This window comes from Chlamydotis macqueenii, chromosome 1, assembly GCF_036417535.1.
Source record: "Chlamydotis macqueenii isolate bChlMac1 chromosome 1, bChlMac1.mat, whole genome shotgun sequence".
In the NCBI taxonomy this organism is placed as follows: Eukaryota; Metazoa; Chordata; class Aves; order Otidiformes; family Otididae; genus Chlamydotis; species Chlamydotis macqueenii.
In genome coordinates this window covers 132,011,142-132,036,448 of record NC_141556.1, presented here as the reverse complement: position 1 = coordinate 132,036,448, position 25,307 = coordinate 132,011,142, and the positions used below count along the sequence as shown (strand labels likewise).

The following is a 25,307-nucleotide window of genomic DNA, read 5'->3' as shown; positions in this document are numbered from 1 at the left end:
CGTACCATGTTCTTCAGTGTACTCTGAGGATCAGTGTTAACTCCCCAAATATCGTGGAAGTTTAAATTTCTCAGAATTCTAGTTTGAGGAGTGCTCAGTGGTTTATACCCTGTCTCCTTAGGCATGCATGCACCATCTACACAAGAGGCTTGGAATAGGGCCTAGAGTACCCTCCGGCTTTAGTTCACAGCACAAAAAAGAAAGTTACTCAAAACCTGCTGTCCAAAGGCTCACTGTGCTATGCATAGATGTGACTATTTGAGCTGGAAACATTTTTAGAACTAGCGGTACTTTCTACTGTCAAACTGCACAAGCAAGCTACAAAAGGGGAAGAAAGTGCCCCATCTTCTGGATGCATCTTATACCTAAGTTAGCTTCCAGTTTTTGGTAAATGAGTTAACTTTTTGCTCCAAATGATTGTCATGGGGTGGATGCCTCTAAGCCGTATATCCCCTACACCTTTACCTGGCCTCCTGCAGCTGAATGAAGGATGGTCTTGCAAACCTCTAAAAATAGAGGCTGGAGGAGCAACACAGCCAACTACACCATCAAATTTAAATGCTTTTGCGATGGCATACTAAGCAAAAGTTTGAACAGAGCTCGAGACAGTATGTCTGCACATCTCAGTGACAGAAGTCCTTGAGAACACCAAAGTGTTCAGAGAAGGCCTGTGCAGGCCCACTACCACAGGAGGTGGTTCTGCTCCGTGGCCAGTCTCAACAGAGAGAGTGCTGCTAGCAAGCAAGGCAGACACCATCACACCTCTACAGAGAGAACAAAGATTTGAAATATTTTCAGATGGGGTGGGGAGTGTCAACAGGAGCCTGGAGAGAGACTTGAAGCTGAAGGTCTAGCACTTTCCTAGGATGCGATGAAAAGAATTGACCTCAAGGTTTTCTCAGTCCTGAAAAAGGAATGTATTTTCCCCTTTGTAATCTACTGCTCTAAAATGACTCAAATATTCTGCTAGCATATAGAGCTCTCAGTGATTTATAGCTGAGCTTTCTATCAGAAGAACAGACTCTAAGGAGAAACTGCTTTTTGACAAAAAAGAATAAATTTTGTGCTGATGTCTTTAAGCAATGCCATTAAAATGTGTATTTCTGATTGGAGTTGAGCACCCAATCCAGATTCCTGGTAGAGCCCCAGAGCACACCTGTGCAACGTGGTCACTTGTAGAATCAGAAATCTCTTTCCTCAGTTTTCTCTGAATGACTCTCATCCTTACTCCCCATTTCCCTAACTGAAAAGGGAGGGGTGTATCATGACACAGTGAGCTACAGCTGGGGAATCCCACTGAAAGTGGGAGATCATACAAGAAGAAAGATTTTGTTGTGTATGAGCTGTTTCCTACATTCTTCTCTATCTGCTTTTGGCTATTTCAAAAGCAGGATGAGATGGTCCAGATGGTCCTTTCAAGCTGACAAAGACTGGGTATTTTCACACGTTTATGAAGTGCTCAGCTGATGTACCAAACACGAAATATTCCAAGATACTGCAGGAGATTAAGTGCACTTAAGAGCCCTGCTACTGAAGACTAAAAAGGGACTAATTGGGGAAGTGCAATGGAGTGTGGTGGAGCCAGGAGGTGGAACAAGAAACAGAACTTACTTTATCTGCCACCTCTGGATTTCTTAATCCAGAGGTTAGAATTTACTGGAAAAAAGATATATGATGGTGAGGGTGGAAGATCCATGCCAAATACATTTCAAATCTACTTACTGTGCTAGTAACTTCCCTTAGGTACTCCATCTCTTATCACAAGCAATAGACTGTTACTGGAAGAAAGAATTTCATCTAACGGAACGGTAAGTGCACGCTTTAGTAAGTTAAGTGTCAAGATAAGATACTTCTTTAACTGAATTATAGTTAGAGAGTTATGTATGCCCTTTGAAGTAGTTACCATACAAACCAATTAAAATATATTTCTGAAAAATATTAATATATGGCTTGATAAAGCATTTTCTTACTATAATGTCCACATTAAGTTCTTTTGAAATATAGACATTCAGCTATGGGATACAGTTACCAAAGATTCCTTGATCCTTTGAAGTTCTGGGAGAAAGCCAGGAGCTCAGCTAAACAGCTTTATTTCTGTCAGTCTAAATTCTAATTACACATATATGCACTTCCCTTGAGGAAAGTATGGTTTTGGGAGAGAGGAAAAAAAAAAAGCTTAGTTAGCCATTGAAAGGAATATTGAGTGTCATCTGCTCTAACTATGCCCTTCAGAAAAAACAGTAGCTGATGCTCCGTCCAAGTTCATCCACTTAGTGCATTGAGATAAAATAACAATACTACTATTTTTTACAGAAAGGACACTGAAAACATAATTATTAAGGCATATTAAGCTATTAGGAACAATGTGATGTTCCCTTAACAGCAATATTTCTCATGATAGAGGAAACAGATGCAAAAGTCCCTTGAGAAATGTCAGTAATGAGGAGTACAGGAGAACGAGTGTGATGCATGGATGGCAAAAAATGAAGCTAAAGAAATGCACGTGACCACCCAACACTAACTGAGAAATCAGGAGTTCAAGGACTTTTTTCCAGACGTATCAAGTTTTCTTAGGAAGATGAAGAGGTATTTACTTATCCTTACTGTGTAATATGAATAAAGAATGTAAGAATATTAACTAAGATTTTCTACAGTCATATGTGCAAATGATGACTAAGTACAGAAAAAAAAAAGGATGAAAAACCTATTCAAGAGTAAATTTTATTTTGAAAACCAGTAATAAGGAAATTACTGGTTTTAAGGAGGGCTTGGGTATTAAAGGAGGCAACTATTAGGTGCTATACTCTCCTCCCTTCCCCCTTTTATTATTTTAATTGATTTTGAAGATTTCTATCTATGCAAGTAAGCAGAAACAGTCATGCTGTCTTCTCAACATAAAGTTATTGGCTACTTGGCACTCAAGCTGTTTCTTCTAAATGCTTCCCCATGCCTTAAATCAGACAGACATCTTCCATGTTTTTTGATTCTCTAACACTTGCCTATATAACTATTGCTAGGTTGACCTAAGCTGCCTATAATAACACAAATCCACCTCCTGGTTGTATTATTTTCTCTTTCTTAGTTACCATACATTATTTTCTGTATTGTCCTATACTAAATACTACAGTTAACATCGACTTCCGTAGTCCTAATGAGTAACTTCACAGCAGTTTAGTTTAAAACACTTAATGAAGCCCGAGATCACTCTTCCTACCTTTGTAGTCAAAATGTACACCTAGAAATACGATAGCCTCGATTCAAACTGGGTAGAGGAGGAGGCTGCTGAGGATTACAGCATAATTATATACAGAGGAGCACCAGCTGATCTTGGCTTTTTCCATTTTTCAGCAACTGTTTCATTAGTTGGTGGTAGTATAACAACACACAAGTGATAGTATTTGTTCCGCTTACAGGTGGTGTACTCACATTTCTAGTGAAGCAATCCCTACGCTGCTGCACGTTTCCAGCACCTTTGTGAAACTGGCACCCTGTTTTGGGAAGAGGTTTGTGCTCTCTCACCGATACTCTGGCTAACAGCAGTTGTCCAAAGACACATGAGTAGGCTGCAAGTGGTATAAGCTGCTGGTAAGGGGATGGAGCTGACAACCACAGCAGGATACAGGGTGCCCGTTACTTCTGACCCAATCACTGAAGTGGAATACAGTAAGACTGGACAACCACACTAAAGGGTCTTAGGGCATCTTTTAAGATGTTTTCAGCTAACCAGGCTGGCAGAACCACCTAACATCTTTATGAATACTAAAAGCAATAGATGCACCCATACTTATTATTTTCCGAAGTGGGTAGTGCCATTTAGGTGCGAAGAACCAAATGTTCCATTAAAGATTTCTTAAGTCACAGGTTCACTGAGAATAAGATACTGCAGGTCCTTCTGATTAGCTTAAGAGGCTATTTACCAAACGTACACACACCAACATCTGATCTGTGGCTTCTTCCTTTTCATTTCTATTCAGGCTCCTATGCTGCAGTCAATTAGCAGCAGGTAACTGTGAGGTTGTATCATCAATCTGAAGATTCATCTCTATATATTCTGTCACACCCAACACAGTTACTTACCACTGGCTACTTCTGCCATTTTCAGCAGAACTTAGGATCTAGCTGGATATTGTTATTTGCTCAAGACACAAAGGTCCCTGTGACTGAGCTGTTGCAAAACTCCCTCTGGTCAGACACCTGCTGCATCTGTTGGTAATGAACATCCCAGACCTATTCCAGAGTAATTTGGCAGGGCAAGTTGGGACAGTTGCTGTCCATAGGTTCAGAAGAAGGCAAGGTCTTCCACACCTTTTCAGGGTCTTCGGCTTCTCAGCAAGTCTCCAAGACTACAGCTTTAACTGCTGTAGCTTCTGTATACATCTCCAGTTTCAGCTGTGAGCAGGAGAGATCTTTGCACTGGGTCAGGCAGAAAAAGCGTGAAATTATTCTCAGAAACTTCATTAATGCATCTTTCCCCACCCCCTGCCACTGTCTACTACAATTAGTTTTAAAGCCTTGTAAGTGAGAAGCTGTTTCCTCAAGCACTTTGCAGCACTTGGCTTTCCTCTCTAAGCACAGAGACTGTAACTGCAGCGTCCTGTCACTGTCTTGAGGACTGTCACAAAGTTGAATCCCTCCCTGACAGCAGGTACCACTGATGGTGGAACATATATAACCCATGCGGGTCTGAGTGTCCCACAGGGATCCTCCCATGTATCTGCTGCTGTTTGCTGTATTTCCTACAGATGGGAACAGCAGCATCCATCGTGTGTTGCTGCCAGTGACAGGCTTGCACCTCAGCCCATACTTAATGCTTGAATCAGCTTGTTCTGTAGGAAGAAGGCAACCTACTTCAAAAACCTTAAAAAATAAAACTTAAGTATTTCCATTGCTGGCAATAATTATTGCAGAGACCGGGCACCTCAGAGCCCCTGAAACCCAGTGACAGAAACTCCTTCTACTAAGAAGCTGAGGCAATCTGCCAAGGTCAGTTTGTTTTTTCACTTGTCTGCTCCCTCCAGAGGCCAAGCATGCAAAGGCATTTTGCTGATCATCTTCCTCAACTGGGAATAAAATCCATCCACTTCACTATAACGAAGAGCAGGGCTGATTAAGGAACATAGATGCCAGTGACCGCAGAAGAGACTCCTAAACAGCCACAGCCTAGAGACACAAATACAAGCTACCCACTTTTACAAGAGGGAAGAATGAGTGCCTACAAAATACAGTAAGAGTCCTGCAAAAGAGAATTTACCGTTAGGCAAGTGACATAGTAATAAGCCCCTTAACTGTAACCAAGTCTCTTTCAGCTTCTGACTCAGCTTTCCTTTCTTGACCTGACAGCCTGGATATAAATAAAACTACTGTGCAAGCATCCTCTCTGTCTACAAACACTTTGGAAAAAAAAACACAAAGAAAAGCTAACTCATAGGACAGACAACACAATCTCATCTCTGTATTTTTTTAAAGTATTTTTGTCGCTCTGAAAACATAATTGGTGTAATTAAAACATCTGGATCCCAAACGTGGCCCAGGAGCAAACAAGCACTTGAGAAACAAGTCTTTAGATGCTTCTAGTGGTATTCCGCTGTTAGTCTATTCTATCCCTAGATAGAATTACTGCATGAAGGTACTCACTATTTTCAGCTTGCATCTCTATTTGAGACAGGAATTTATAATCAGAAAGTTGATCTTTGGCATTAAATTTGATGGGCAAGATATAGCACAGGCAACCTGAATTAATCAACAGGAACTCTACCTCATGCTTGCTGTGACAGAAAAATAATAAAGGAAAGGCATCCTTCCTGTTCACCTCTTCTCCCTCTTTCTCCAAAGGGAAGGGCATACACTGCCTGAGAAATAAATTCTGAAGATTGTTTTGTATCAAAATGAGAAAGCTGCCAACAGCTACCTTCACAAAAGCCAGCAATGAGCCACAAGTTTAAAGGGACAAAGCTGCAATCAGACTACTCTGAGATTATTTCAGATAATACTTCCCTCCTCCCACACATCTCCCAGAAGGTTGCACTTATTTTAACTTTCAAGTCCTCACTTCTATGAAGTGGCTGTACAACCTATAGGATAGCAGTGTCCACAGACAAAAAGCTAGGCTTGAGTCCTCTGGTGAACCATGTGATACGGGTGTTCAAGTCTCATGATACTCACGTTCAGTATCAGAAGATAATTACGGCTTAGGTTGGAACCTCTTCAGCAGCAGGAGCAGTCAACACCCCAGCTCACCTGAAAAGAGGACTTACCTTACCACCCGAGGGCCACAGGGAGCAGCAGTCCCAGCACGAGCTCACAACCTAGGCGTGCCACGAGTCTATCCGTTCATCAGAACAAACCTGGTCAGGAGTACAGCTGGACACCACGCCGGGCAAACTGCCACCCTCAGTCATCAGCTCATTTTCATTCGCGGACATCACTCCGACTCCAGAGAGATCACTGTGCCAGCCTAACCTCTGCCAGGTTGTATACCGTACGCTAATTTAAATGTGTGCATATATATGGTACCACATGTCTGTATGTCAGGCATCATCTATACGTAAGGCACTAGCACAGACTACCCCAAATGTGCATGCCAGCACATACAGCGCACACTGCTACAATAGAACCTATCAGTAGTAACAAGTACATGGCACAGAGCTCAACAACTACGGGTGATCAGCTCCTCAGCTCCTTCCCCTCTTACATAAGGAGAGGTTTGGGGTTTTTTTTGTGTGTTTTTTTTTTAAACCATGTATTTTTTCAGTTAGTGCATCTGGACTGTATCTGCTAAGGATTAGGATGGAAAAGCATTAGGGCTGTCCAACCAAATGCACAGCTGCCCCTATTATAAGGTGACGGGCCAAAGAAGATTTGAAACAATGAGCAAAAATCATGTTTCAAAGTTGCAATCATAAAGAACACCTCAAAGTGAGAAACATCTTGGAGAACAGAAAGTTTACACTTCAGCTGCAGGAAATTAATTTTTGAATCCCTGCTTTCAATTTTGCACTATCGGTAAAAAGCCTGCAGCAGTTCCCAAAGTTAAACAAGAATGATTAAAAACTTATCAGGAAAATGCTCTTACGGATGGAGCACCTTTCATGGCTTTACAGTCAGCAATCTTGCAATCCTCTACCTGGCAGCTGCTGTTCTACCGCTGCTCTTTGCACGGAGACACTGAAAAGAGAGCTCTTGTGCAAGCTGCTGTTCTCCCCCAAAGAAGAGAGAAGCAAGAAGGGACAATATAAAGCTGCCTAGAAGGGGCCATGAAAGGATCTTTAGCAGTGAACAGAGAAACAAGCTGAGGAAGTGTATTTGAGGAAGGCAACGCAGCCTAGCATGTAAGTAGACACCAGATGGCGTTGAGCCAGAGCGTTAATAAGAAATTAAGAGTTAAATAGGAAATTTCCTTAAAAACTCTGCAAAGCTTAGACTGAACCAGACACAAGCCTGGGCGCAACAAAGATTGGAAGGAACCTCAGGGCCATAACCAATAAACATTAAAAAAACCCCAAGACCTAACAAATTCTGCCAGGAACAGAATTTCATCTTTGTCCCACAGGTGAAGTCTCCGTTACAGTGGAGAACTCTGGTACAGGGAAATAAGTTCCTTACAACAGCAGTGTATTCGTTTGTATTTCTCCTTACCGCTGACCATACACTTTTCATTTTTCCCCACATGTACAAGATTGGTTTTGGCAAGTGTAATTTCCATGATACCTGTATCTTCAGTAAACATTCGCTGTAATTTAATCATTAACCTTTTGGCTAGCACAACTGAGAGAACAGATGCCTTCTGCACCTGGACCTCAAGATCAGTTTTGAGAGCTTTTAGCCATTTTCAGAGCTGCTCCATAGTCTGCTTAATATGTTGAGGAAACCAATGAGGTAGGGAATGGTTTATAAACCTTATCCTGAAACATTACAGCATTTACGTTGCTTCACAATTGAACCTTACAGGCATACAAAGACAGCAAATTAATATACTTGAAGATCAGTGGAATAAGAATGCTGTATTAGTAGTATATCCTCACAATATTTAGCAAGTTTTTACAACAAATATTTAAAATCCATTAAACACTTGTCAGAATTACTTAATACTAAGGAAACATTATCCCTAGAATAAGATACCAGATCCAGGTAAGGAAAATAGACACTATAACAAAAGAAAAAAGTAAGAGAGAGGACATTTTTGCATTTCTGGAAATTCAAATCAAGCATGGAATTTCTCCTTAAAAATCATGTAAAGCAATGAGGCCACTCAATATTTAAAGCCATTTTGTTTTTATCTCTTGGGGTAGTCACTTTACATCATACCAAAAAGACTGTATAACGAATACAAGTGTCAAGAATCAGATTTTTATGGCACAAAAGGAAGTTTTCCATTAACCTGCTTTCAGAGTTGTTAAATACATAACTGAAGACAAAGAAACTAAGGCTACCACAAAATAATATTTGCATGACGAGGTTAGTCTTTATTCAGCTTCTTAACTGACTCCTCCAGTCCGAGGGCGGAGAAGAATCTTTCCATTTGTTTCAGTGATTTATTCCGTATGAAAAGATTCTTTTCCTACGTTTGACACAAATTTATTTTCTCACTTATATTGTTATTCAAAATTCACATAAGCTTTCATGTTGTACCTTACAATGTATGGAGTTTAAGATTAAAATAAAAATCTACTCTTAACATAACCTCTTCTATAATGTAAAAATATTCTACATGTTTAACATATCAAGAATGTTAAGCATTCACTTGGGGAAAACCTATTTTACGTATTTTTCAGTAAAAGCCAACAGTTAATGTCTTGCATTAATGTATCCCTGTCAAGTTGGGTGCCACCCAGTGTTCAACTTCTGCAACTACAGCTTGACTACTGTACTTACCGAAGAGCTATGCATACAAGACAGTTTTCAACAACTGCCAATTTGAGATGCTGCTTACTTTTTATCTTTACTTCTCCCCTACCTCTCCACTGTGGCAAGTTTACATCTTTGAAATAATGAGTGTTTTTTAATTATCAAAATCAGTATAAAAATAGCAGCATGCTACTAGACATGAAAAGCAGATTCATCACGCATTATGAATTTAAATGCAGATTTCTGCCTTCCTTTTATATTATCAAAATCTTTTTAAAGTTAACATCAAGGCAAGGGGTATAAGGACAGACACTGCATAGTATGATTTTGACACTAATCTGAACTGGGTATTTGTATTTAATCAAAATCCATTATAATTACAGGGTAAACAATTTTTATTTCAAAATACAAGTTTAACTGGAATTGTAGTGATGAAAGTAGAAGAGGAAAAAATGCAGTCTTTTACAGCCCATGTCACTGTATCTCACTTACATCCAGAGGTAAAAGCTCTAATTGGTGAAGAGACAAAATATTTGTGGCTTTTCATTGAACCTTTGTGATAATCCAGCATTATCCATTTCTAAAGAAATATAAATACTTTAAAACAAACATTGAAAATAAATCCTTTTGATGTAACAAACTACACTCTTTACCAGGAATTTTCAGTCTTCTTAAAAGAAAGGGACTTCACCCAAAAAATAATCGAAATATCAATGTAGAACAATCCTTGGAGGAAAAAAGTCGGAATGTAAACCTCTGTTCCAATTTAGATCTGAAAAGCAAAAACACCACACCATACATTTAATTCACATGCATTTTTCATCACGCAACTCTTGTCTTTAAGCTATTTTTATGGTTCAACAGGAGACTTCCTGAACTCAGTACTGCACTGTTTTTGCCTTAGCTCATATCCCATTTTCTTAACACGTGAACAATTACGCTCCTCTTACGACCTCACCACCACTGTTATGATACCATAGTTCTGCAGGTGAGCAATTCTGCCAATATGATTACACATAAATAGTACAGACATAAATTAGCCCATGATTCTCAAAATGAAAGCAAAACCGAGTTTAAGCGTAACTTCCTTAAGTAGTGACTACGTGTCCTGGTTTTGTGTAGCTGGTGGGGGCTACAGTGGGAGCTTCTGCGAGAAGCTGCTAGAAGTTTCCCCTTTGTCCAGTGGACTCGGCCAGACCTAGGGCGGACCTGCTGTTGGTCAGGGCCAAGACAATTGATTACAATGATAGCTTATTTAGGAAGGGGAAAATAAAAAATAAAAAAAAAAAAGGCAGCAGCAGAAGTGCAAGCAGAGAGGGAGAGACGGGGAGGCACGAGCCTTGTGGCCCTCACCTTCTGGCTTCCCACTGGGCAGCTGTCTGGGCCCAACTCAGCCCAGCCCAGTTGCAAGAAGCGGAGATGAGATGTGGAGAGAACCTGAGAGGCGTCTGCCTGAGCCTGATCATGAAGAATTTCTTGTGAGAGGAACGGCTGCAGATGCCAAGGTCAGTGAAGAAGGAGGGGGAGGAGTAAAGTAACTTCTGAAAAGATTCCCCTGCAGCCTGTGGTGATGACCATGGTGAGGCAGGCTGTCCCCCTGCAGCCACGGAGGCCCACGGAGGAGCAGAGATCCACCTGCAGCCCATGGAGCACCCCACACCGGGGCAGGTGGATGCCTAAAGGAGGCTGTGGCCTGTGGAGGGCTGGTGCTGAGACAGCTGGTTCCGGAGGGACTGCACCCTGTGGAAGAAATGACCCACACTGGAGCAGTTTCACGAAGGACTGTGGCCTGTGGGAGGGACCCCATGCTGGAGCAGGGGAGGAATGTGAGTTCTTCCCCTGAGAAGGAAGGAGCGTCGGAAAAACAAACTGTGTGATGAACTCACTGCAACCCCCATTCCCTATTCACCTCTGTGCCGCTCAGGAGGGTGAAGAAGGTAGAGAGAATTTGAAACCAAGTTAAGCCCAGGAAGAGGGGAGGGGTGGCGGGTAAGCTGTTTGTTGTTATCTCTCTCATTATCCTGCTTCGGTTTTATTAATAATAAACTGAACTAGTTTTCCCCAAGTAGAATCGATTCGTCCGTAATAACAGACAAATATAACAGTAACTTGAACGATCTTTCCCTGTCCTCAAATCTCAAGGTTTTTGTTATATTCTCTCTTCTCTATTCCCTTGGAGGGCGGGAAGAGTGAGTGGGAGACTGCATAGCTTGGTCCCAGGCGAGGCTAAACTACAACACTATCCAGATTTGGTAGCAAAATGAAGTTTTCTAACTATCCTTCTGACATAAACAACAAAGAAAAAGTTCCACCAAGTCTTTCACATTAACAGGACTTTGGGACACACTTCATTCTAGGTAGACTAGGATGATCCTTAGAGAGGTTATTTACATTTTCTCTTTATGTCTTTTCCTTTCACAAAGCCTGATATTAGTATTACATTGCATAGCTGACAGAAGCTTAAAAACAATCATAGCTGCTCACTTAAATACATTATCCCACACAAAGATCCACTAATTTGCAAATTTTACTATTTAGTATTCCTACAGCTACTTATCATTTAGACACCTTACAATAGCTTCATTATTAAAAGCACGCAGTCCTAGAAAGTAAGCTAGATCTTCAGTAAGCTCAACCACTGACAGGTCCAAAGTGCAATTTTCAAAAGTCTGATGAAAAATTCATCAAGATTTTGATATTTCTAAAATATTTGATCTAATGCATAATATAGTGAGCACCTCAAAAAAGTAAAAATAATGTAAGCATTTAAAGAGAATTAGTCATATTACCAGCTCAGAGAGAGAGAGAGGACTAAAAAGATGAAGAATTAAAACATAATAATATACTTAGAACAGTCTATCCAATTAAGTTAACTCACTGGCTCAGTAAGTTCCTACTTATCCTCTCAGCCAGTTGACCCTGTAAACACTCATCTCTCAACTGCAAAATGAAGTGCATAGTCTTAGAAGACATTTCACAGCAGATTCCACTTCTGCAATTTGCTATATAGTTTGAATGACCACAATTTTATTACTAAAATTTAAGAGTGTGCACAGTCAATTACTATGGCTTAGCGATAAGCAGTAACACGACTGATAGTGACAATCTCTAGGTTCAGGATTATGGTTAACTTTAGTAACTACTAGGATGATTTTTATGTAAACAAAAATGGAGATTTAAAGTCTTTGTTTTTTTGTGTTGTTGGTTTGTTTGTTTTTTTTTTTTTTGTAAACCACAAATCCCTCAATTGTTTCTGTAGTTATTATTAGACAGTGAGACTGTTAAAAACTACAGAGGAATGAGAAAAGCGAAACCCACACATGCACATGCAATTTGCCAAAACACCTACATAACCTGTGATCTATTCCAGCAGCTGGTGTCCAACGTAGTTTGTATCAGCAGTTTATGGCTCACACTGCCTTGACTGAAGCGGCCACAGCTGTCCTACACAGCACAGGAGCTGACCCACCAATCTTTGCACCTGTTCCCTGAGAAGTCTTTCTAGCCTACTGTGCAAGGGATGCAAGGAAATCCTACAAGTCTGCTAAACCTTCCTGTATCATCTACTTTGCTTTCTGTCACAAGCTTGTAAGGAGCTTACACTTCAGAGAGCAGTACCGAGGGCTACATTCAGTTCCTCCAATATGAACATACCCAGCTACGTCCATGTATGTAGTTGTCGACTCCCCTAACTGCAGTTCTTCACGCATGCGCACACACACATATACGTGTACACACACACAATCATTTGCGTGGACGCTTCTATGTAAATCTCGGTCACTGGGGTCAAATGACTTTGATTTTCTTTCAGGCATCTTAAGAGGAATAAGAAGACTCCTCTCGAGGTATGTTTCAATATTATGACACTAAGCATACTATTTGCATACAGGTCAATTAGAGGAGGATTGTAGGACAGAACAGAGAACAGAAAGCTGGCATGCGTACGTCCACACCACTTTCTGAAGGAGTCCCTGAGAAGGCGAGCTATTCTGAAGACCAATGTGTTATTTTATTTGCTCTAAAACAAGGAAAATCAGCTTATTGCCAAGTACGACAGTTTCAAGTATATGATACAAAAATATATGTTTATTACTTACATCATCAATATCTTCATCATCATCCCCAATATCATCAAACTGGATTTCATCATCATCTCCAGGCCCAAATGTGTCTGTTTCATTGATTTTAGCTAAAAAGGAATTTAGAGAAGTTACAGAGTGCACTCACACCAAGTCAAGACAGATCAAATATTCTTGTCCAATATGAACTACCAATTTAAAGTGAAAAGATTCCTACCATGTTCTGGAAGCTCCCCATATGCTTTCAGACTTCTGGCTTCATCTGCGTTGTACTTTAGAATAACATCAGCCTTGTTATCCTAAATAAGAATTTATTAGCATTTATTAGTCATCTATGAAGAAAAAAAACCCCTATTATCCTCAGCAGACTAGTAACACCTATATCATTTACAGAAGAATATTTTGTTCCTCCTTCCCCTCCAGTTCCTTTAAATGTGAAATAAAAACTACTCATTTGTAGAATATCTTCATTTCTTCTGGGTGACAACTTAATTTTTGCCCACTGTAAATAATTTGAAAAGTTCAGTTTCATGCTTTTGAAATTAATCTTTCTTCAGAGAACACACATAGTGAGGTGTTCGGTGGTCAGTCAGAAAGTGTCAAAACTTCCTAGTTTTAAGTAGAATAATGTATCACAGCATCTGAAACGTTTTACAACTCTATTGTACGCTTCAGAAGCGGAATCTATCTTCAAACAACTGATGACACAACACTACTATTCATGGAAAAAGCATTTACCTAACAAAAATTTGACAACTCTTTTCCAATTAACCTTTACATTACGTAAACTTACACTACTCCATTTTTTGAAATTTAAGTAGCAACTAATCACTGATCAATTGGCCTCTTATGGTAAAAGCCTCCATCAAGGCTCCGAAATTCTCATTACCAACAATTCTGATTATCACAATAAAATGTTTGATGCATAGCTCAATGTACCCTATATATTACAGGATCCAAGCATCAGCTACACCTGGAAAAAAAAAGGTCAGGTGTGATGCCAAAAAGCACTTTCAAGCACAGGGTGCAATTTAGAAGAACAAGTTGAACAAGGATCTGCCATCTACTCATGACAATCTTTCTGTAATAGAGGGAAACTAAAAGTCATGACTCAGCATAACTAAATACAAATTTAAAGTAAGTTAGATGGGAATTTCCTCATGATACCTGCTGCAAATTTAATGTTAAATAAAGCTGTTTGTAAGATATTCTTTACTGGCAAATCACACTGAATTTTTACCTGGTAGTCTCTTAAGCCAACCAATATAATATCAGATGTATTTATCCAAACCTGAAAGAAAAAACATGTTATTGCAGGAATTCAACTTCTGTTGTATAACACAAGATTCAAACAGTACATTTAGGTTTACTGAGAGACATGAAATATTTAACTATAGCCACCACTTTCACTTTCTAACCAGTAAACTGGAAGTATCCAATTTCATATTTTAACAGCAAAACCAAGGTCATAAGTATTCATAGACAGATTATCTTGCATGTTACGGAACTATTACTAAGGGAAATCAAACTTCTTTAAAGAGCTTCTAGCCGATAAGGTGGTTATTAAATCCTAACTTCTGAGGATACAGAAATAACACATCAAGCCACCACTCTGTGAACTGAGCTCCACAAGGCCAAAAATGAAAGAAAAATCTGATGAAGGGGTGATGGACAAGCACAATGAAGAGCACAAGAAAAGAATGGAGTTGTTTCCAGTAACTGACTATGCTAATCAGTCAAACCAAAGCCAGGAGCCTGCAAAACAGGACATCCTAATTTGAATGCACGAGTTCTATCCTACATGAGCTTGATTTTTTTGGAGATCAAATACATTTCAGCTGAGATTTCCCTTCTTTTAGACCTGAGGAACAGGTAAGCGATGCTTTCTGTATCAAGAAATTAATTCTGCAGCACCTAGCATTTATCTGTGTACATTCTCGATTACCTTCAACAGTTTAGCGTAGTGTATTGCAGACAGCTAGCAGGGCTTACACTGATACCAAGATACATGCATTCACTGGTCTCCAAAACCAAACAGATGAAACAAGCCAGAAAGAACACAGTGAACATCTGGGTTTTTTTGGGAACAGACAGAGTATCTCCTCCCTGCCACACACCAGCAGTCGTTAGAAAGTTGTAACATCTGACAAGGCCAAGAGGGGACACCATCCAAAGATGGCAAAGTTAAGGAGGCAAACAAGTACACCTGACTTCCCTGAAGGTACAAACTTCTGCAGATCAGCTTTGCACAAAGGTATTTTGGGAACTGATGATGTGAACAATGAAATTATGGCATCTGAGGTGCCTGCAGGAAGCGATAAACCACCGCTATCGAAATTCCGAAATCACCCCTATTAAAATGTTCCCAGATAAGTCACCCAGTGAGATGACGATAATTATTCAGTTTCTCCCCAGATCAAACAAATGGGGTACCAAGCCCTGATTCTTACTGGGTTTGGGAAACAGCATACAAAAACGGTGGCTTTGGACAACCCTCTTACAGCTTTATTTTCCTATGCAGGGTGTCAATCTTCATGCTAACAGAAGCTCTCCTGCCAAGTTAAGTACTGATCTGGTCTCAGATATAACATGCTGGTTTTCCAAATAGTCATAAAGTTCCTCATCTACAATTAGAGATTTTAAAAATATTTCATATACATATGTTTCTAGAAAATGTAAAAATAGTATTTAATAAGCAGTCAAAAAAATCTCCCCTGAAATACAGACATTCAAAGGTAGCCTTTCAAATACAAGCTTCACTCAAAAGTCAAAGATTGCCTATTTTTGTGACAGCAATACTAACAGAAGAAACTAGTTTAGTATCAAAAAAGAAGTTTACGCTATTAAGTGCAGTAGAAATATTAACTTTTGTAATGAGCTACATACGTAAATGTTTACAGTTACATATAACGCATAATGCCACTGTTCTCTATTGCAGTGCTTCAGAATTACCTTTTTCCTTAGTTTCCCTCTAATATGACATAACCTCTTCACACCATCAAAACATAATGCCTCCAGTCTTCCATTGCCTAACATCTTGATCACCTGGGCATATTCTGGAAGAGATGGTAACATAGAGCAAAACTTGTAAACAAGTACAGCTTCATGAAAGAACCCAGAACTTTTGCCACTGTAACCAAAATTTGGTGTAACATTTTATCAAACATGAACAGCTGAGAGGAGCTTTGACCAGCCACACAGACTGCTGAATGTATCACAGTTGTCCTATCATTGTTGATGTTAACATTTTCAAACACTGCTCATTCTTGGTTGTAGTGATGCTTTTGTTCCCTTTGAAAAGCTCACTACAGATAATTTTTAGAGCCATCAAGTCACACTCAGAGTTTGAAAGCTTTTTGACAGCATCACAACACCTATCCTAACAGACAAACTCTTGCGCTATTATCGAGGGAAGAGGAGAAAGCGGTACATCTCGTATACCCCATTGATACTCCAAAATCCTTCTGCAGAAGCTCTGTGGAAAAACCCACTGTTCTTGAAAGGACACATTCTGGTGTTCTGAGAAACTGCCTGAAAGACAAGTACCAGGCTTCAGCTGAAAACTATGAAGCTTCTCTCCAACAGCCCCCACCGTCAATCTCTCACCTTGAGTTTAATCTCCTTCCCTCACTGAGTTCCAGAAATCACTAATGAAGTACTTCACATACACTATTAAAGTTTGCAGCATAATGTATTACAATTTAACTAAAAAGAATAAAGCTTGTAAGAATTATAACATTATCTGACTGCCCACGCTTGCCAGGAAAAAAAAAAAAAAAAAATCTTAATTAGCCAGAGCTGTAATTCAATATTCTAGAAATCTCTCCTTAGTACAAGCTAAATAGCCCAACAAACCACAGGAGAATATTAATAACCAAGAATAATATTTTATTGCTGCTCATGCCTTGGACAGGCATACTCTTCACCGGGGAAAAACACTGGCTGGATGGCCGGGTCCAAAGAGCGGCGGTGAACGCCGGTCACAAGGGGTGTTCCCCAGGACTCAATGCTGGGGCCAGTTCTGTTTAATGTCTCTATCAATGATCTGGATGAGGAGACTGAGTGCACCATCGGTAAGTTTGCAGATGACATCTCCTAGAGGGTAGAACGGCTCTACAGGGGGATCTGGACAGGCTGGATCAATGGGCTGAGGCCAACTGTATGAGGTTCACAAGTAACACATGATAGGACAAGGGGAAATTGCGCCAGGGGAGGTTTAGATTGGATATTAGGAAAAATTTCTTCACTCCAAAGGGTTATCAACCCTTGGAACAGGCTGCCCAGGGAGGTGATGGAGTCACCATCGCTGGAGATATTTAAAAGCCATGTAGATGTAGAGCTTACGGACATGGTTTAGTGGTGGACTTGGCACTGCTGGGATAATGGTTGGACTTGATCATCTTAAAGGTCTTTTCCAACCTAAATGATTCTATGATTAAGTAGATTTTGCTTTGGAGTTGAAGAAAAATTTTAAGTTTTATAGGTGCATCAAAATCAACTAATTTTTTTTGCTTGCAACTGTCACAAAATACCAGAAAGAGCTTAAAAAATGAGTGCAGTGGTCTCTTCCTTTACAGTGATTTAAGTCAAGAGTTTTCCTGTCTTTCCAAGAAAGCAACTGATTAATTGGTCACTAGGCAAGTACTTGCATATATGTGAACAACCACAAGAGCGTGACACACAAGACAGGGCAAGCCAAAAGGGAGGTGAGCTCACTGTCACAAAAGGCAGGGGAGAGGGCAATCCTAGTCATCACCCTTCAGCTGTGGCTTACTTTACTTGACAGCATCCAAGTAAGGATCTTACCTATTACTCCCATTTTAGTAACTGTTAGACATCCTGACCCAGGAGCCAATTCAACCAAACGGTAAGGGGACAGTGGCAGAACGGTAAGATGTACTGTTCTGCCAGGTCAGTGACTTTGGAAGGATCACTGAAGGATCCAAGAAGTTATACAGTTGGTATAAAACAGGAAATGGGACCGTGCATCCAAGCGACCACAAACAACTACTGGCAACACTGAACTACATCAGCTAAGCTAGCTGCTTACAGACCCTCACACAGAGCAACTCAAGGGATTTCCAGGGAATGTTTACACACATACTGCATTACACATGGCATCACAATAAAGTCAAGGAAAGACAGGCTTCATTCTTAACTGCTGAAGCTATTTAGAATTTCCCTTTTCCTAATGTCTTCCTCCTACACTCGATGTGTCATCTAGAATTCAAATACAACCCCAATAAAAATACCTCTCTTTATTCCACAATAACTTTTGTATTTCTCAGACACCCAGATGTTTTATTTGTGTATCAATTTCCAATGTACATCACTTACAATACTTAACTGAAAACAATCGCATTGCCATACTGTAGTTCAAAACTCACCTTGCCCATCTTCCTTGAACACTAGTTCTCTTTTTTCTGATTCATTCTCATTCTTACCTCGTCGCCTATTTTTACCTCCTTTGCCTAAATTAAAAGGGGAGAAAAAAAGAGCATGTGTTACTATTTGTGAATACAGTGAACAAACTAATAAGGCTTATGGGGATTTCTGTACTAGTTCTCTATATGGCAGTTTTGAGTATCCTATTCAGATCTAGATTTTTCTGCTTGCTTTTAACATTCCTATCTCTAAATTTTTAACTAATTAGTAACATAGTAATTAAAAGATTAGAGCCTCCACTATTTCAAATGTCCTGATTGCTCTGGATTGACAGAAGCCTTCAAGAAGGATTTGCACAAGATCACCATTTTCAGTTTTTGTGACCGCTGCTACCAAATACATGATAAATAATGGTGGGATAACCTGATGCACATCACCACCAAAGAGCAGAAGAATAACTCGAGGGGTTATGGTAGTGCTGCTGAAATCCCCGAAATACTTGGAGGAAAGCTTATGCTCCAGGTGAAGATGCCCTTTTTAAAAGGCACACACGTGGCAACAGGATTAGATACTCTTCGTGAGGACGCAGAAGAGCAGTTCGTTAAAAAGCTGCTGTTCCCTTCTTCTCACTTTTTCTTCATTTCCTTTAAGCAGCAGGGTGGGTGGAGGAAAAGGGGAGAAGCAGCAGCCCGCAGCGAGCGCACGGAGGGACACGCACACCCGGCTACTCCCTCGGCGGCCCCTGACAGCCCAGCCCCACCGAGGGCCCCCCTCCCAGCCGGCTAGGCCCCGGAGGCCTCCGACACGCCGCTGGGCCGCGTACGACCGGGGCCAGGCCGGGACCCGTGCCCAAGAAGGGCCGGGAGCGGGGAGTGGGAACCGGCTCAGGGGACTCGCCGGCACGGCGCGGTGGGCGGGAGGGCTCCTCCGCCCCCTTCCCGCCCCGCCCGCGGGCACCAGGCCGCGGCGGCTCCCACGTGAGAGGCGGCGGCGGCGGCAGGCGGGTGTCCCCGGGCCTCCCCACCGCGGCCGGGCCCGGCCTCGTCGCTACGGCGAAGAGACAGGCCGCCGCACAAGGCCCGGCGGAGGGGAGGGCGCCTCACCTTTATTCTTGGGCATGGCGCCGGGCGCTCCGCCGTGGAGGGGCTGCGAGCAGGGACGGCGGTGGGAGCTTCAAGCGGCTTCTGCGAGGCGAAGGCGGAGACGGCTCCGGGCGCGAAGGGAGGCGGCGGGGCCGGGACCGGGGCTGGGGCTGCGGCTGACTCGTGCGTTCCGGCCGCTGGCGCCGATCCGTCCCACAGCGCCCCCTGGCGCGCGGGCGGGCTGGCCGCCTCCCGGCAAGAGCCGCCCCTGCGCATGCGCCCCGCGCCCTCCCGGCGTAGCGGTGTCGGGGCAGGGACACACCTCAACGGGCGTCGTGATTGGCGAGCGCCGCGCCATTGGCTAAGGCGGGCCTCGCCGGGCGGGCGGCAGCGACCAATCAGGGGCTGCAGGAGGCAGCCGCTGGCGCGAGCGGCGGGGCTGGCGGCGCGGCGGAGCCGCGTGGGTCGGGGGCGGGCAGCGCTTGGTCCTCATCCGGACGCGCACGAACCGGAACAGGCACGGAAACGTCGCCACGGAGTTTCTGGTTTATTTTGGGTTTTTTTTTTGTTTGTTTGTTTTCTGCCACCGCTCCGGGTGTGGGGGCCCAGCGTCGGCTTCGGGAACGGCAGCTCCCGGGGACTGCGGGGCTGTCGTGTGTGGGGTTTTTAGGAAAAGCAGGAGATCCGGCACCTCTGCCCGCAGCAACGGGCGGCGCAGCCCCGTCCCCGCCCCGAGCCTGGGGTGGAGCCCCGCACCTCTCGGGGAGGAAAAAGGTGGTTACGGGCCGCGGGGGTACACGTCACAAACGGGAGGGGGTGAACGTGGCAGTAGCGTCAGGATGGCGTGCTGTATCGACCCCGCTTTCTTCCTTTCCAGAGCTTCTCCAGGCTTATGCATTGTCCAGTTTACTCGAAAATTTATTTTAAAACGTTTTTAGACAGGCAGGTAAAGCGTTGCATAGGCACAGTGCTGCACCGCTGCGTGCCTCGGCTCCTAGGTGCGAATGTCACTCTCTCCCTGCCCCTGGTTTCTGTTGTGCTGTGTTCTGCCTGTCACCGAACCTCTCTTCGTGTCCTCGTACAGCTTTGGGTACGCTTGCCTCATGGATGCTTTATCACAGTTATGTACTCTGGTGGGGCCTGTGCAAACTCTAAAAATTCCAGGTTCTAAGGCTAAAAAGAATTACCCTTGTAAGCTTCCAAGTTCGGTGAGCTGCTAAAAGATGTGGGCATGTTGTTTATGGAGTACTTATGCATACATTCTGATTTTTCAAATGTTTATATGTTCATTAATTATGAAACACGCCTTTATTTTCAACAAACATCCAGAAGAATGGAGGCACTGCAAGTATTATTTAGCAGCCTCCCTTTAAGTTGTTCTTTACAGCTGACTGGAGTCTTCACAGGGTGTTAAAATACAATATTCTTGCACTTGGGTCTTGCTGTGTCAATATACGGGGTCTATAGCATCTACTCAATACCAGTGTTTTTCCGTTGACGCTGTATTTACCTTACTAACAGTGATCTGACTAAATATTCTGTAACATTTTAACTGACAAACACTTGCTTATTAAAAACTGGTTGGAAACGCACGCCTGGTATGCTGCAAATGTAGTTCAGTGTTAGTGACGAACAAACAACTTTGTAACTGGGCAGAACAAATGATTAACCAAAAAGGCACTTTAAGATGTTTGAAAGTTTATTCATAGTAGAAATTTCGATTTCTTTTGAAGACTACAAAACCTGCCATTAGACAGGAGTACAAGCAATGATATCTTTCCAGAACTGTTCATAGTTACATCTGGAACAGTTCTAGTTACACATTAATAGCATGATTGGAACATTTCCTAGATCAGACTCTGAATAAAACAATCGTTTAAAGTATTCAGTACAATTATTTTCTTTTACTAGCATTTCAGTTCTATGACAGCAGTGCCAAGCATCTAACAGATGCTATCTAGAACAAGGTACAATACCACTGATTTCCTGGAACAGTACCTTAGACTCACTCACATGTCATGCTGAGAAAACTAGTATAAAGGATGATTGTATAGAATTGTAGAAAAATATTTTATCTGCGATTTTGACATTTTTTAAAAATGTTTTAAGTAGACCTCCCCGCCGACTAGGTTGCAAAATAATTACATCCCTCATAAGTACACCTTCCCTTTGATTAGGTCAAGAGTATCAAGATAAAGCTAATCATTTACATCATTTTCTTAAGTGAAAATTAATCTATTAACCATTGCTGCTTACTAAGGACCAGCATACTTTGAATCCTTTCCTTCCAATAATAGAAAAGCACAGCTTTAGTTGGTACACCACATTTACAAAAGCAAAACACAAAAAATCCCAGACACGTAAACCTGTTTTCTTATGCCTTCGTCTCTTTAGAATAAAGTTTTAAATATTCTTTTGAAAACCTCCTTATAAGTTTCATTCAGTGTTATAGTGATGATGAATAAAGAACTTTGCCCTTTCTGGATATAGATGGCATTTAATGAGTATTGAAACTATGCTCTTCCTTCTTGTCTCTTATGTGCTCAAGCGTAGTAAGTGGTAATTTCACACACACCCAAAAAATCCCCATGGCCTAGATACAGAAGATTTACTTGTACCTGCAGTTCTCCTTTTTATCCTCTCTGACTCTAGGATAGAGTCACTTGCTATACTTTGCAGACCAAGAAGCAGTCCAGCAATGAATTTACACCAGTGTGTCACATATACTCACATTCTAATAGCAAGTTGCTGCGATTCAAAGCAGCATTATGTCGATTTCTTTATAGCTTCTAACAACTGCAGCTACAAAAACAAAAGTGAAAGTTGTGAACACAGAGCCAAAACAGGAGGTAAGGTACATAAAACCATACAAGTGCAGCCTGTAAAAGTATACCTCTTGCATATACGGGCCCTTGATACCTTGGGTAGCCCTTTATACCTTGGTTTAAAAAGTAACTTAAAAATACAGTGGATCTAGACTTCCACACACTGAAGTCAGCATGTGCTGAACTGCCCTGACTTCAGATGTTCATCCTATGCTGCTATATATATATATATGACATAGTGGCAACACCTGTAAAGTCTAGACTAAATTAACAGCTTACTTGAGAATACAGATACATAAAATGTAGGAGTTCACTTTACTTCATGATTTGGCTAACGACCAGTGAGCCTGAGAGCCACAAAATGTGGCTAAAACAAAATTACTCAAAGTACTTTTGTATTATTTTAACACAGGTATTGCCAATAGTGAAGCAGTTTAACACTTCCTGGTTTTCGTCTGTTCTTTGCAGGTACCTGTATATACACACTGAGAATAGATGAGAAATTCCTTCCCAAACTGAAATGCTATTATTGACACACTAGCAAGTACTGTCATCCCTTTATTTCACCAGTATCAGTTTTAAAATTTTGTTTGTTGACTACATACGACAATCTTCAGAGTAACACGTTTAGAAACCACTCCAGAAGGTATGGTTTCTAGATTTTGATGAGCCTGGCTTATGACCGCTCACAGAGCTGAAAATACATTTTCTGAGAGGTAAGGTTTTACTAAATTCCTCTAGAATTGCAGACACTGTCAAAGAAAAATTAAAATGGCCTTCTTCTGCCTCTAGTTAAAGATGTTTCTCGAAGGAAGGGCAGATGCATCTGTATAGCTAAAGGGAACTTCAATGCTAGAGCATCAAGTAAGGGAAAAACGCCAATTGCTTGGAAGAGCTGTGTGTTCAAATTTCTTGAGATCTATGGTAATTTAAGAATACTTATTCATAAAACCAATTTCCTTAACAATTACATTATGGATTAAATATTTAACAGATTAAGGGCAACAGAAGTGGGATCCTTTGCAAGTCTACTAAAGGAAGCTTTCCCAAGGAACTCTGAAAAAATTGTGGCAGAAGGAACACTCTCACATTCATTTAGAGCAAATCTGTGGTGTCAAAAAGACGATTCTCCCTTTCAACAAACCTCTGATGATTTCAGAGAAATGAGTAAATTAATCACCATAAAAGAAATTTAATACCACTAAATCAAGAAAATACCTTCTTATGCAAAACACAAAATTGCACCTTTTAGTTTTCAAATTGTATTGTTTACATAGAGCTGTTCACCCAGATCCATATTTATTAAAGCTGGAATTCCCAATAGCCATTTTCATATCTGGAATGAGTTGATGTAGCATACCACTTTGGTGGAGTGGGACACTCACTGAATTCAAACACATTCCAGTGCACCTTCTCGTGGGCAATTTGATCTTTCAAGACGAGCCATCAAAATGTGCCTTTCATTACTAAAGACACTGAGAGGCCCGGAGTATTAAAAGTTTATATTAGTATTTGAGTCTTGCACTCTCATTACAAACTTTCTTCCATCCAGGGGAAAATGAGAACGCTCACTCTGAACAGCTGTGTCTTACCTGGCTGGGGCAATACTATTTTCATGGTAAATTATAATGACCCTTTTCCAACCCCGGACAGATCTGGATGACTCTCCTCTTGTTTTGCTTTGGCTGTCAATTAAAATTATCAGAAAATAACCAACAGAATATTAGATTCATCAGTTTTGGAACCGCAATGAATGCAGTTTAAACCTACTTTCTGCAGGCTTCTGCTTATCAGCAGACAATCTGTTTTGCTTTATCTTCAATGCTGCCTTTCTTTTATAATGCCAACATTCGCTGAACAAATCCTTTGCAGCTTAAACAAAAGTCACAGAATAGAGATAAAATATTAACAATGGATTATAAGAATAAACAATATAGAAATGTCCTCTATCAGAAAGTATTTAGCAATGATTCCTGAGTCCAGAGATTAGATGGGAGAAAATGAAAGGGAGAAGAGGGGGAACAAAAGAGTGAGATATAGAGCAAGTTATCTTTTCTCTGGGTTATATTACCTATTGTATATATAGTATAGTGAGAGATTCACTGTTTAAATTTTGAATACTATAAACAGTATCCTGATTTTCATAGCATGACATGCAACGTCAAAAACATGGAAATGTAGAAAAGACAGGCAAGGAGAAATACATATTCATAGTATTACATTCAATAGCTGTTTAACAGTCAGGCTTCTTTTAGAGCTGTCCAACAATACTGATTAATCCAGGTGAACTGTTTAATCAGACTTAATTGTGAAAATGATTAATAATATCTAAGTAAAACAAGGCATGTATACATTAAAGAAAACAGCACAGAAATGTACTGCTTGTGAACTGTTTACAAAAACATACAAAATGTTGGATGGCACGAAGTATATAGTGCTAATATAAACAGATTGTTTAAGCTAAGTGCTTAACATAAACTGTCCATCTCTATCTGTAACAAAGAATATCTTAGGGGACAAAAAATATTCCTTATAAAAATAATGCTATGTGGTGCAGAGTGCTTTATTCAGTGTATTTTTGACAGAGGTGGCATTCGTAATTCTTCTGGTTTATTCAATCATGAACATGATTGTTTTCCTTGTGTCTCCACTTGTCACTCCATTTGAAGCTCCAGTAAGATCAGTAACTTGCCATCAACAGTTTAAAGCGAGAACAGATGAAAGCAGTAGCAGCAGCAGGAGCAGCAGCATTATAGGTACCAGCTGGGACAGAGTGTGCTTGCAGGTATCTGTCAGATATGTGCTACCTGTCGCCATGGTTTGTGCTATCATCTTATGCCATGGTACCAAATATCTGGTTGAGGTCACTTCACAGGGCTGTTGAGGTAATTTTTTTTATACCTCTCCTCTGAGCAAGAGTAGAACGGCCAACTGGCTCCAAAACTGGTGACTGATTACGATTCAAAGCAGAATAAGTTGCTGCCATTGCACCCTGTGGGGCAGAGGGGAGAAAAAACCCAAGAAGAGCACGTTGTGACTGATGCACATGCCAGAGATCACACAGCGCTAACTGCCAGAGATTCTGACCAAGT

General features: G+C 41.2%; 2 protein-coding genes across 9 annotated transcripts in view; both read right to left on the bottom strand.

The window, feature by feature from the left end:
* Positions 1–8,254: 8,254 nt before the first annotated feature.
* EIF1AX (eukaryotic translation initiation factor 1A X-linked) lies at positions 8,255–19,608 on the bottom strand. Of its 2 annotated transcripts, XR_015261164.1 has the most exons (8): positions 19,412–19,608; positions 18,311–18,394; positions 15,876–15,979; positions 14,164–14,214; positions 13,141–13,222; positions 12,942–13,033; positions 10,198–10,584; positions 8,255–9,616 (listed from the first exon to the last, which is right to left on the bottom strand). XR_015261164.1 is itself a non-coding variant. In XM_086767379.1 (7 exons), the coding sequence occupies exons 1-7, from the start codon at positions 19,425–19,427 to the stop codon at positions 9,611–9,613; spliced, it is 435 nt and encodes a 144-aa protein (XP_086623505.1). In that variant the 5' UTR covers positions 19,428–19,601; the 3' UTR covers positions 8,255–9,610. The 2 variants fall into 2 exon arrangements, 1 of the variants encoding a protein (XP_086623505.1); XM_086767379.1 differs by lacking the exon at positions 10,198–10,584 and having other exon boundaries at positions 19,412–19,601.
* Positions 19,609–21,068: 1,460 nt separating this feature from the next.
* Positions 21,069–25,307, bottom strand: part of RPS6KA3 (ribosomal protein S6 kinase A3) — a 77,637-nt gene continuing 73,398 nt past the window's right edge. For all 7 annotated transcript variants that reach the window (XM_086767325.1, XM_086767357.1, XM_086767315.1 and 4 more), the window contains one exon: positions 21,069–25,207. In XM_086767325.1, the coding sequence (XP_086623451.1) occupies positions 25,085–25,207 (123 nt within the window). In that variant the 3' untranslated portion in view covers positions 21,069–25,084. The remainder of the gene's footprint in view (positions 25,208–25,307) is intronic.